This window comes from Camponotus vicinus, unplaced genomic scaffold (genome assembly GCF_025532165.1).
Source record: "Camponotus vicinus isolate PSW18456_S1 unplaced genomic scaffold, iyCamVici1.0 SCAF_11, whole genome shotgun sequence".
NCBI lineage: Eukaryota > Metazoa > Arthropoda > Insecta > Hymenoptera > Formicidae > Camponotus > Camponotus vicinus.
Window position 1 is genome coordinate 8,830,055 of NW_028141947.1, and position 13,642 is coordinate 8,843,696.

Below are 13,642 nucleotides of genomic sequence, written 5' to 3' on the forward strand. Positions count from 1 at the left end.
CCGTGTACGTACAATACTTCGTAGTAGCAGAGCATTCAGATGTGTAATCGCGTTGCTATAATAGTACGTGAGAGTTATCGCGAACGTTTTGAAAGGCCAAAATGTTGTTCAATTATACGTATTATTATTATAAAACGCTTCTAAACAGTCGATGTAACATATATGATTGGCGGTAAAATCTCACCGCATCTCGGTAACGGAATGAACGCTTTGAAGAGAATCAAGCTAACATACATCTCGATATCTTATTATTAAAGTACCTTTTATTTTGTACATCGCAATATTCCGTCGTGTATTTTCACAAATATGGGACCGTATATTTTAACAATTGAAAAAGCATTTGGGCGAATTTTGTTGACGCATTCCAATGAAAAACTTGATTTGTATCTTTTAACAGAGACCACATGTACAACGATAAATAAGAGTAATAATTAATGTTACAAATGATATTTTATGGGCTAGATCGATTTGCATTATCGGGCAAAGTCGATGAGAAATCCACGAGGATTATTAAAATTTTACCGTGGATGCAGATTTTACTGCCGAGATAGCTTCATGACACACAGTAGCTTTGTTAATTCGATATCCCTCTGGTGGGTATTACCATTATCGTAATTGTTAGGATCCCGATTCTATAAACATATTACTAACAACGTTAACAATTTCGAAAGCGTAATATTTTTTTAACATATCCCCGGGAATTAAATATTTTGGGATTTGAATTGAGAATAATTCTTATTCATTCACGCGAAAAAATTCAGAAAGAAATTAAAAGATCATTGTTGAATGTCAAAATGGAATGCGCGAAAAATATGCTACGTTGCTTAAAAAATATTGAAATTGTTCTAACATAATGTTTAATCATTTTCTTTTCTCGTGAAAATGATAAGAGACATTGTTTATAATTTTGAAAGTTTTCTTTTAATCTGATTTTCAGCGATTGTCGTGTTCGAAAAAATCATGCATGTTCCTTCTTGATTAATATAAACCTTTTCTGCTTGCAAACGCCAAATGATATGTTATACGCAGATGTTTCTCTGTGTGTTTCGTGTGTGCTTATACAAAATTGACGTTGATGCCACTCGTGAAATAACATTGTTTTATAACTTTTCGATCATATCGTCAAATAAATCAATGTGCTTTATCAAGTTACAAATTTAGCATCTCTTTTATTGTATTATATAATTATTAATCAAAATATATATTACCAATAATTAATTAATAATTAATGTATATAACTATATTTTTATTTACTTTTAATTTGATCTTATTGCATTCATATATACATTAAGGATATGATCAACTTGATAAGTTTTACAGATGACATATAATTTAATTTGTAGTTCATTTCTTAATTGGCTTGATACACGTATCTTTAAAATAATTGAAAGATTAAAATAGAAACGGTTCTTAATAATGAATAAAAAATATTTCATTTTTAATAAAATTTTTGAATATTCTTGAAATGTACGCATATTGAAACATGCGCCCGAGTAAATAAAAATAAATATAGGACATATCTTTCTGTATTCGAATTATTCAGAGGCGAACCAGCCAAGACGGACAGCATCAATTGCAGCAAAGCTCATCCTTTTCGTTTTATCGTCAAATCAGGACGAGTTTGAAGCGCGATAATTCGAACCACGTCGCGATTATGAGGAACATGCAAAGAGCATTAAACGTTCGACGTCGAGCACCATAACACACGCAGAGTCCATCAGGATTAATATAAATTATTTTTTATAGATGTTTGCAAGATTCTAAATCAATAAAACTATAATATATGCATAAAATATGCATATAATCGAGCACGTTCGAAGCCTCAGATCTGAAATGTTGTCGAATTATATCAAAGGATATGATATGTTGTAAAAGAAATTATTATTATAATTTTATCATAAAGCTGATTGTAAAAGAATTTTAAACATAAAATGTATAACATTTTTTAATATTTAAATTAATAATGTTCTTAGTAATGTATATGATATATAGAGATAAAATAATACAGAGACAATGTGTGTGATATTACATTAATTGATGAATCTATGAATGTTCTTATTATAATTGTTTTGTAGATGTCATTTATATAGATGCAACAATAAGATGTAATCGAAATGGATTCGTAATTTTAACAAAATAAGATTGGAAACAAAAAAAGAAATTAAAGATAAATGTATTTAAATTTTCACAATTTCTACCTTCACTTAATATTGACACATATCATGGATCTAATTATGCATTAATACTCAAAGAAATAATGAACAAAAAATATCTTTATTAAAAAGTTTTATTAAAAAGAAATTTATTAAAAAGAAATTATAGCTAACATACGTGTATATTGCATAATTTTATGCGCGCTGCATTTATTTGATTGGTGAAGGCATGATGATCGCTGAGAATCAAATGTAAAATTAAGTCGCAGACATTTATGATATTGTTTAATCGTATAAATGTGCCAACAATTCGATAAAAGGCAATCGGTTTAACGAAGACATGTATTTATTGTGATCTATTAATCCATGCGTCTCTTCCACTTCCGCATTTGCTCGTTTTATTCTGTCATCTCAAAGTGAATGAATTTTTTTTAGTCTTATATTTTATCCGTCAATGAACAGTACTATTTACAAATTTAATTAATATATTAGTAAAATTTTTAATCATTAAGTATTATCATTGTATTATTTTTTTTTAAATCACTAACATTAGAATAAGTCTATGGGTATGCTTGAATTTAATTTGTGATAATATTTAATGATTAATGAGGAGATGTTGAGAATATATTTTCCACTGATTTAATTAATATTTCTATTGGCTCAAATTATTTTCGACACTAAGCAAGAGTTGATAGAACTTCATCACCAACTTATTGTAAAACACGAATAATATATTATTTTGTAATATAATCATTATTTCTGAGTCTCCAATGTCTGCAAAGTGTATTCATAGGAGTTATATTTCTTAATTCTTGCATTTTCTACTATTTTTTTGTATTATTTGTCTTTGGATATCAGATGACATTGCGATTGAAATGATTCCTGGATATTCAGATGGACTTATAAATACACAATATATGTATACATATATATATATATATATATATATATATATGTATATATATAATATATACATGTGTGTGTATGTATATAATATTTTAAGAATTGGGGATGGAAGCTGGGTTGAGAAATCACATGTATACGGCAATCGATAGCGATGGACTAGTTGTATCGATTTTAAAGCTTGATACTTTATGCATTAGCTTAAACGAGATATTCGAGCGCTTTTTCCTCTTAATTGTTAATTAATTATAACCTTCGACGTTAGTGTGTTATTAGAAAAAATATATTGCTAACTGAATTCACGACATCTAGTCCATTCCTATCTGTCCGAAAAACTAATATAATAATGTTAATTAGTTTCAGTAACGAAGCGACCCTTCAATTGTGTTGTCAGGAATAAATCTGTCACTTAATCGAGAATGTTTGGCAATATATAAATATACATATATATTATTTAAATAAAGTAATTATAATTATTTTTATGATTATTGATATTATCGTCGTCGAGCGATGTACAATATTGATTCTTGTATGCATCGCATCATTATACTTTTTACTGACATTCTCACTTTACTGCAGTCGTATATATTTTATCATTAAAAAGAGAGATTTAATATTATTATCTCAAAAAGGACGCTCTCTACTAAATACCGAAATTTCAATCATTGAACTTTGAACTGTTGAAACATTTTATCATTATAAAACATTAAATCAACTGTCTTAAGAAGATTGCTATCTGTAGTGCTTTATATCCTTTTTATCCTCGATCCACTTTATTTTTACTTTATTTTAACGAGTTTCTTATCCTGGTTTCTTTATTTGCTCCCTTTCAGACTCATCTATAAACAAGTGAACGGAGGTAGTTGTAGAAAAAGCGAAAAGAGAGCGAGAAAAATGATTGCGGGACACAAATATGACTGTGGCCTGACGGGCAGTTGGTGCATTTGTAGAAATCTCTGGAATTAATGTATGAAAAAAAAGTACTAGTATTAAGTTTGATGTAAGTTTAAACGCATATAGCAATTAAGCAAAGTGTGCTCGGAATTGACAGAGTGCTATCGATATATCATTTTTACATCGAGAGAAAAATTAATTCGACTTTATATTCCATTTAGAATTTTTGCAAAGTGACTAAAAGTAGATACTTGTAACAGAATTAAAATTAAGAAATCATGTTTAAATTTGGATAATTATGAATTATAGCAATAATACCTGAAGAAAAAAAAACGAGCGCACTACGTTTAAGTTATTTATTTTTCTCTTTTGCTACCTTATTCGTACTGCCTCGTATATTAATTAAGATATTTTCTCGTGGCTTTCAAATATATACACAACGGGCACGCAGGGCACTTCCGTAAATTTATTTGCGAAAACTGCATACTTTCATATCTGGTACTATTTTTATATAGATCTTTTAAAGATCTTTCATTCTTTTTTTATTCTTACGGTTTCGATATAATACAATAATTATAAAATCGTGAATATAAACGAGTCGAGTGAGCGGTGTTTTATTTATAGATTATTTTATTAAAATGCATATGTGTCTTGATTGCGAAAGATAATTTGTCATTCGATAGCGTTTAGATGTATTTAATACATGGTGGATGTCTTCCGGGAAATACATCCGCGAAACATAAATGAGCAGAGATCGTAAGTGCTGAGATACAAATTGCAGTGGGAGGTGTTAGCAGTAACTAGCAATTACCTCAATTGATCTTGGCATAGATATTTTAATACGAGACTTGCCTCAATTGCTACGAGTTAATTGTCATAATAGGCGCAAGTTTCTGTTATTTGTGCGTATCTCTGCCATTGAAATTACTATCGAAATCGCTTCGATAATTGCGTTATCATTCCATATGCATAAATACGCTGTCTCGAAAATCTTACATAATTCTTGCATAATTCTTGCATATTCTTGTGTAAATCTGAGCATTCTCGATCTTATCTAAATCACTCGCAATTTAGCAAACTGTCGCGTGCAATAGGAAAATGTTAATAAGAATTTTGTGTACATATGATATATTGTAAAAAAAAAATTAATTTGAGAAACATTCCCTTTACGATCTCGTAATCTTTTAACGTTTCCAATTTTCAATTTGAGTTTTGTTCTTTGCATCATTGTAAGTGAATTATTCAAATTATTATTTCGTGTTTCTCGTTCACGCAATATTAAAACTAATTGTAACTAGAATTGTTTTTTGAAAAATAAGAAGCAAACGCGCGAATGTGACGCGATGTCTCGCGATAGCGTGGTAGAGGATGCTCATAGTCCATAAATAATTTGGGAATAGTTTTAAAATAGATTTAAATTGTAGAAAAAATTGAATAAGATATAAGTATAATTATGCAATAATCAAGGAAGATAAATGAGATGCGGTTATTGGCCTTTCATAACAGAATGTAAATTTCTCCGAATCTCTCCTTTTATTTTGACATAAAATAGTATAATATTATATTAAATCAGATTAATTAAATTAGATTTATTAAATTAAGATATTAAATCAGATATTATATTATATTAAATCAGAGTAATTAATATCACACAAATTAAAGATAAAATAATTAAATTGCAAACGAGTAAAAGAATTGGCACATGACGAAGAACATATATTATTTTAAATGATAAATTTTATAACTAATTATTTATTTATTAATTGATAATAGTAAATTCTTTTCCCGTACATAAATTCAAGAAAAATATACAATTTTTGCTGTAAAAAATACTATTACTTTAGTGATTTAATCATTCAATTAGTATAACATGCGAATGTAGAATGTCGAATGAGAGGCCAATAACCATATTATATACATATTGTAAAGTTAATAATATATAAAATAGTAATAAAATTCAATTATATAATGAATATTACACAAGAAAGAATCTCATTATCCGTAACAATTGAAATGTAATTTGCGTGATATTTATGTGAGGACTCGGCGCGCTTGAAACCTTATTCAAGTGTCACTTCCGATGTTCCATCTGTACATATTTACAGAAAGATATTATTTGCGTGTGTAAAAAATAGATATATTTATATATATATATACATACAAAAAAAATGGCGCACGTATCCAAATATATAACAGATTGCAGAATATTCGCCAACAAGCGTATTTCGTGAACAAATTAACAGATTTTTCGAAAAGTAAAATAATCTTTAAAAAGTAAAATAATCTCTAAAAACAAAAATAGTCGATATATTAGTCTCTCTTTTCATTACAAGCTACTAAAAATTAAAAGAAGTTTCAACAAAGTAATATTCTGTTTATCACAAATACGCTTGTTTTCGAACAATTGCTATATACGCGCGATCGTGCGTGATATCTTGCATTTTTATTTTTTTTTCTTGCGATATTGTCGCGATATCTTGATACCTCGTTAGGCGGATAGTTTACTTCAGCCCACTGATGTACGATAACGAAGAATAAATTATTGTTGCGTCCTATTTATTTATAACGGAAATGATTTCATTTTTTTGCATTTGCCCGTCAGAAAAAATCCCGAATCTGCCTCGTCACGTAATGTAACGCTATATAATTTATCATATCTATCGACACATATTAGCTTAAGCCGTAGATTAGTCTTGAATCGCTCTGAGATTGTAACGTGAAAACATTACTGCAGAAAAGAAGGTGAGTATCCGAAGCAAGATAAGAATAAAAGCATGAACACGCAAAGATTTATGTCACATAATGCACAACTCCAGCACAACTTCGCTTTTAAAATTAGTATAATTAGTATTAATGTCATTAAATATTCCGTGTTAAGCCGACGAATTTCACATTATCTCGGATTACGATGTCATTATCGTTATTACTTTAATTAAAGTGATCCTATATAAGCGTCGAAAAAGAAGCTATCTGCGAAATTAACAAAGTACAAGAGCTAACGAGATGGTTAAGATGACTCAGCTTACCTATAAAGGCTCATCGATGAAGCAGAATTAGGACAGAATTTCAACCTGGCTGCAATATATTCTGCATAAGGTAAGTATTTCACAATGTATACGCGATATATTGCATACTGGTCGAACGAATAAAACGTCAATGAGACTGTTAATTTACAACAGAATTAATCGGTCGTTGAAATGCTGAAAAATATTTTTGTACGGAGTAATTTAACTTTCACCCAGAATATTTCGAGTAAAAAGCACGGTAGCGCGTTATTACATAACGCACGATTCCGTTAGATGTATTCTTAATTTTTAGGAGACCCACTTTTTTCGAGAGTTTCATATATAAATATTAAGTGACGCGTCTGTAGGAAATAAATAAGCAGCTTTAATCCCAGAATAATAATCTTCTAATTCTTTAATTAGAACCATAATTATCATAATCTCGATTAGTAATTAGCTCTTTTGCCAAGCGAGACGATGATCGCGTTTTCCTAATTTGTAACGGGTGGTAAACGCGTACTTTCTCAAACTGCCTGCGCTAGTTTCGCTTATATCTAGATCTATATTTATCTTTTATGCAGCAATAAACTACAAATGAACAATGCAAGAGCATTACTCAGGATAATGTGGGAGATCCTTCATTTTAAGAAATATTGTATGAAATTAAGATGTACCATACATTGTCTTTATTTTAGGAAATATTTTCTGTATAAGTTTGAGAATATTATCAATTAAAGAATTGCATTTTTTATTATATATTTAATTTCATTTTAATAATTGTCTCATATATATAAGTAATAAAAAAATTGAGAAAATAAATATTATATGATAGTAATTATTTTTGAAACACGAAAGACGTTTTTATAACACGCAATAAAGTTAAAAATATAACTTATATTTTAAAATATATTCTAGTGCGCCGTTTTTAGATTACTTCGATGAGCACGGCAAGCAGATGCTTGCACATCGCATTTATCGATCTCTTCGTATGATCGGTGTTTAAAAAGAGTACACAGGCATACTCGAGCAAGTGCTTCGAGAGACCCGACCGTATATGAGTCAAGGCTGTCGGGGGGGACCCTTACCTACTTTTTCCTTATATGGTACTGAATCGAACCGATGACTGTGTAACCGATGAGATATAACGGCCAATCTTACGCAAAACGTGCTATACGTGGCGATTTTGCGCAAAAAATTCGCGCAAATTAGACGCGGGTATTCGATTTTTACTGCAAATTTTCCGTTATGCAATCGTAAAAATGTTTATTATAACAGTTGCATTCGTCGCGAAAAAATGCAATTTAATATCGTTCGACTTTTAGAATTGAATTAGCAATTGGTCCTAGTCAATTTGAATTATTGTTACGCGTTTTTAAAGAGAGAAAAAAAAACTGAGAGCTCCGAGTCATAATAGCTTGACCATGACACGAGTTAACTCAAGGAGATCGGGTGAGGTGCCTATAAATTGACCCCAATGCCAAAATTACCAGCGCTGATTCTTAGCGCTTTCTTATCGAAAACAGAGGTATATTTTGCGAAAGTTTACGTCAACCTTCTCTCGCTATTGTACTCTCACTCCATTTATAGATAAATAAATCGATCGCAATATAAAAAAATCGATTTTAAACGTTACTCATGATACCGCGATAATCTTTCTTCGAGTAGATGATTAAGATCAAAGTAAGAAGCATATGATCAATAAATAAATCATAATATATGTTAATAAAATTATTTTATTAAATTTTTTTTATTTATGTTGATAATAAATTTAAAAAATCCATTCCAAAATTTTGTTTAATTTTGTACTGTTTTCGTTATTTGTTATTTTTTAATTGCACTTTATCTTAATAGAAAAATAAAACAATCTTAAGAGAAAGTTACGTGATTATTTACACGTATACTTTAAAGACTAAAAGCACAAGGTGCAATAAATTTCCCATAAAAAATTCGGTAAAATTGCAAAATTATCGTAGAACAGAATATAATATGATACTATAACAGAATATAATCTATGTGTGATATTGTAATATATGTATATTAGAATGTATACGTTATAAAATTAGAAGGATATTTGGCAGAGAAAGATACGATATTTCGGAGTCCATTAGAAGATATATGTTGGGCTACTTCTCAACACCTTATTATAAGTCTTTACAAACATCGTTTCGGGAATTTCTCGCGACTTTGACTTTGTCCGAGTTTCGCGGACACCGGCAACGGCCGATCGGGAGTTTTCCGTTCACCATGTCGTTTTTCGCAACAGTTCTCATCATCCTCCCCTGACGTCGGAATAGAATACTCGGCACGCACGCACATCCGTCATTCGCGTCCGCGATCTAAAGATAATCCGCGGGCGGTGGCCGGTGTACGTTTTCACAGATCCGTACGGAGGGGTATACGATGGCGTACGACAGTGGTAGGGATCGCAGACGGCCCCTACGTCGTCCTCGACGATCTCGAAGAACGTCGAGAAGGTGGGAGCCACGACGAAGCGAGCTCTCCAAGCGCCTCTTGTCGTCCAGTCGTGACTTGGCCCGCAGGTCGAACGCATCCCGGACGACGACAAATACGAACGTGAGTACCTGCGCGTGAGTAACATGTGGTACGTGTTCTGGAGCACGTCCGCGAGGGAACCGTAAGATGCAAAGTAAAGAAAAGAGGTCTCTCCTCGCGTCTCCTGGAAAGAAGTGTGGTATTCGTGCGTAAATAGTACTGTGCTAAGATATTTTCGCAGGGACCTGGTTTGCCATGGCAACGTTCAGCAGACAACTTGGTTCTTACGTAAATGTCACTTACTGTCGTTTACATTCGTGTTCCACGCTTCAGCGAAATTCCAGTAAATTTGAGTAAATACGTTGAAGGATGAATCGCGAGAATTCGCCAAGATGTATCGGTAGTTCGATCTGGTATGTATGTAAAAGAGGCTTTTGTAGAAGAAGAAATTCACAAACTACAAGATTTGGATGGACCTGTAAAGAACGGAAATCTGTGGATCTTTAACTTGACAGAAATTTGATTTTAGTGCACGCAATTTTCGCGACTTTGATTCGATGTGAAATCATTGTTGTTCATATTTAAAGACAAAGACTATTTTTACATTCATATTTCCAGAGAAAAAAGTCCAAGATGTTACACATTTGCACTAAATATTTAGTTAAATCGAGTGAGTTTCTAAAATTATTTGATACAAAAATAGTATTACTAGGTAAATCTAAAATTAACGATGCCTGAAGCTTGCTTGATGTGTTAAAAGTTATAATCTTTAATTCAAAAGTAATTTACAAATTCTAGAGAATAGATGTTTTAGATCTGAAATAATAAAAAAGGAATACACTGTGAATCTAGTTAAAATTTTGCAAATTGCAATATCTTTTTTTTATAAATAGAAATATCATATTAAAAAAAATTTAAGAACCATATATAAATATTCTTTTTTTAACAAAATTTGTTTGGAACAAAAACTCTTTAATATTTTACAAAATTATTATTATTTAAAAAATCGAAAAGTATACGAGAAAAATATTATTCGATATCGCTTAACTTGACTGGACATCCATAGATATAGCGTAGAAGATAAACGTACCGTCTCATTTAGAAATTAATCATGATTGAACAATAAGTGACATGTATGTTGTCTATGGACAATAAAAAGTGAAGTAACTCAATTATTTCATCGGAGTCGAACAGGATTACCTTCGTTCTTATTTTGAAACTCTTGATGGAATGAGATCATCAGCGATTATCAAATGTGTAAACAAAATGTACAAAATTTTATATAAATATGAAAATTTGAAAGAATTTCTTAAAAATGTAATTCATATATATATATATATATATATATTCACATGTATACAATAAATTATTAATGTATACATTAAATTATATTATTTAAATACTTGTACTAACAACATTATAAAAAAAACGATTAATTTAAATTAACAATAAATTTAAATTTTCAACTTACATATACGTGATTTATTTTAACTGAATGGCATTTATAATCAGCGACAAAATTGCCAAAAAAAGAGAGAGTTCCGCAGAAATATACCGCGATAACGGGTTGCCATAGACCAAGGGGCACTATCGGAATGCAGTGACTCATAAGTATTTTTTTTTCGCATAACGACCACGACAAAACATTTGTCCCAATCTCATTTCTTCGTGGTAAAGAGAGGAATTTCTTTAACGTATTTCATTAAGTCGCCGAGCTAAGTTTTACCCAGAAAATAAACTAGCGTTACTAACGAGTTGCTTTATCTTATGTAGAATAAAAGAAATAGTATCACGCTACTACAAATTGCATGCTTCAAATTATGTTGCACTCATTAACGATGTCACAAGTCGCTAAAGCTATTTGACTTCATAATGATGTGACAACTCTCAGTTAATTGTCTCTATTATATGCAATCTGGTGAAAAGCTATATAGTTTAAGATCAGTAGCTAAAATTAAAAATCAAAAAACATTTTTTAATTTATCATTAATATGAAATAAACTTTGGGAAACTTATGAGAAAAAATTAAGAAATAACTGGTATATGGAAAGATCGTCTGAGAACTTTAACAGACGGCATATTTTACTTCTCCTTCTGCATAGCTTTTTTACAATCGGAAAATTAAACGTTCCATATTACAGTTCGATAAAAAAAAAATAGCCGATGATTCGGCACGCATACGATTATTTTTCCCCCGTGCGTAACAGGATACCGCCAAGTTAAGTCACTCGTTCGGTGCGTTTAGGAGCCAGCGATGTTCGCGATGCGTAACCCGAAATGGCTCGGTCGACAGCAGGCGGCAACGATTCTTGTTGCCCTCCTCTCGGTCTTGATACGTAAAAATAACCCTCGGTCGCGATACGCGAGTTTTTGGATCAGAGAAGCATGCGTTTCGACAAATCAAATTTCTAGGTCCAACTTTCGATTTAGCAAATTCTTCTCCATTTCTCGTTATTAATTATTATTATGATGAAAGACGAGAGAGAAAGAGACAGGAATTCCTCGTAACTTTTACTTCTAAAGTATTTTACCGACTAGTAAACGCAAGAGGAATCGGCAAGTTCAACGAAACTGATTATCTCATCTCGTATCTGTTTTGTCAGCATAAATATTTATAAAAGCGACGTATGATTATTGTACGACGTGGTATGCAGTGGTATGCTTCATTTAATTTCGTAGAATCTTTCGGCTAGTATTTCTGCTTCTATAAACATCGGGCAAATTCCATTTCCCTTTTGTTCCTTGCTTACCCAGCATCTCTGATTACCAGCTAGCTTGGAATCCTGCGCCTATTCACTTGAATAGGAGATAGCAAGGATGCAAAGATGTAGTTCGACCATGCAATTGCAGTGGCGCAGGCACAGGATTCCGCAGGTCTTTGATAGATATTTTAATGTTGATCTGAAATGACATTTGCTCAGTGTAGTAATATTTCATATATTTTTATAGTCAGCAAAATGTAGAAATCAATAATGGTTTTATGGAAAAATAATAACCAGAAATTTATATTTTTTTGTACAAAATAATGACAATAATGATAACAGGAATGACTTTCAAGTAAAAAGACAAGTAAAATTAAATTATTAACATATGTTTTGAATTAATATCAAAATCCCGTTCAAATATCATTCCATATCACTGTCAATGTTCCAAGTAATTTTCTTATTGTGAACTAGATATATCGCAAAGAATCGTCCCATCATTGAATCTCAAACCATGTGGCATATCGTTTCCACCGAAGAGGCTTCACAGTTATTCGTGGTTATTCGTAAAATGATTTTATCGAGGGAGGTAAATAGCGCGTGCGTCCCTGGCGCGTCTTCGTCCTCCGGGTCGCGCCATAAAAAACGTCCCGCCACGTTCAGGAACGGCCGTATAAACTGCGGATGCAGTCGCGACGGATTTTTGTTCCTGCATACCGGGAACCGCATACCTGAACAACGTCACGAGACGATGGAGCGAGGTTTGATATCGCGCGCGCGAATGAGCCTTCCTTCACCGGCCCGGGCCTTCCTCAGCGAGAAGCCGACTCTATAAATAGGATATCCGGTCGCTCGCTAATTATACACGCCTATACAAGCCCGTTTGCCGAATGGCGAATCCGCGCGAAAGGCGTCCAGAATTTTCTCAATCGACGCGAGAGATTCTTATTTCCGCGCGTTTCCTTTTCTCCCTCTTATTCTTGAAACGTCAGTAACGGAAGGATAACGGCCCGATCGTGAGAGAACAATATATTGCTGCGAAGCGGCACCAGGTCGCATTCCTCTCTCTGCGGACAAAGAAAATTATCGTTCGCATAAAACGGAGCATAATTAATCGCTCATCGAAGCATCTTAGGATTCGGTTGGGACGATAAAAAAGAAATGAATAACGGAAAGAAAAGAATGTCGGCGCTAATTAAATGCTTATGGCTAATTGCCATAGTAAAATAATTGATAATAATTTTTCCTGAGTCACTATCGAGAGTATAACTAATAAAAATTACTTGTTATCCAATTTAAGAATGCGCTTATATGGCAATTCTCATCGATCTAGGAGGCCTATTTTTGGAATCGATATAATATTTTAGTTATTTTTAGAATCGATATAATATTTTAGTATATTTTTCTCTATATTTTTTTAATACTTTTATATATTTTTAATATTTTCTATATTTTTAATATTTTTATGCACAATTTTTTACGTGTAAATAAT

At 31.8% G+C, this 13,642-nt stretch overlaps 2 protein-coding genes across 17 annotated transcripts in view; both read left to right on the top strand.

The window, feature by feature from the left end:
• The window catches only part of Pip5k59b (Phosphatidylinositol 4-phosphate 5-kinase 59B), a 34,409-nt gene extending 27,893 nt beyond the window's left edge, over positions 1 to 6,516 (top strand). For 8 of the 10 annotated variants that reach the window (XM_083082199.1, XM_083082200.1, XM_083082201.1 and 5 more), the window contains one exon: positions 1,544 to 3,785. In XM_083082199.1, coding sequence (XP_082938325.1) covers positions 1,544 to 1,702 — 159 coding nt within the window. In that variant the 3' untranslated portion in view covers positions 1,703 to 3,785. Of the gene's footprint in view, positions 1 to 1,543; positions 3,786 to 3,889 lie in introns of those variants that run through there. The other 2 variants (XM_083082204.1, XM_083082205.1) reach the window with 2 other exon arrangements.
• Positions 6,517 to 9,370: 2,854 nt separating this feature from the next.
• Positions 9,371 to 13,642, top strand: part of Tm1 (tropomyosin 1) — a 38,444-nt gene continuing 34,172 nt past the window's right edge. For 4 of the 7 annotated variants that reach the window (XM_083082299.1, XM_083082300.1, XM_083082298.1 and 1 more), the window contains exon 1: positions 9,371 to 9,529. The gene's annotated coding sequence lies outside the window, so the exon portion shown is untranslated. The remainder of the gene's footprint in view (positions 9,530 to 13,642) is intronic. The other 3 variants (XM_083082297.1, XM_083082295.1, XM_083082302.1) reach the window with 1 other exon arrangement.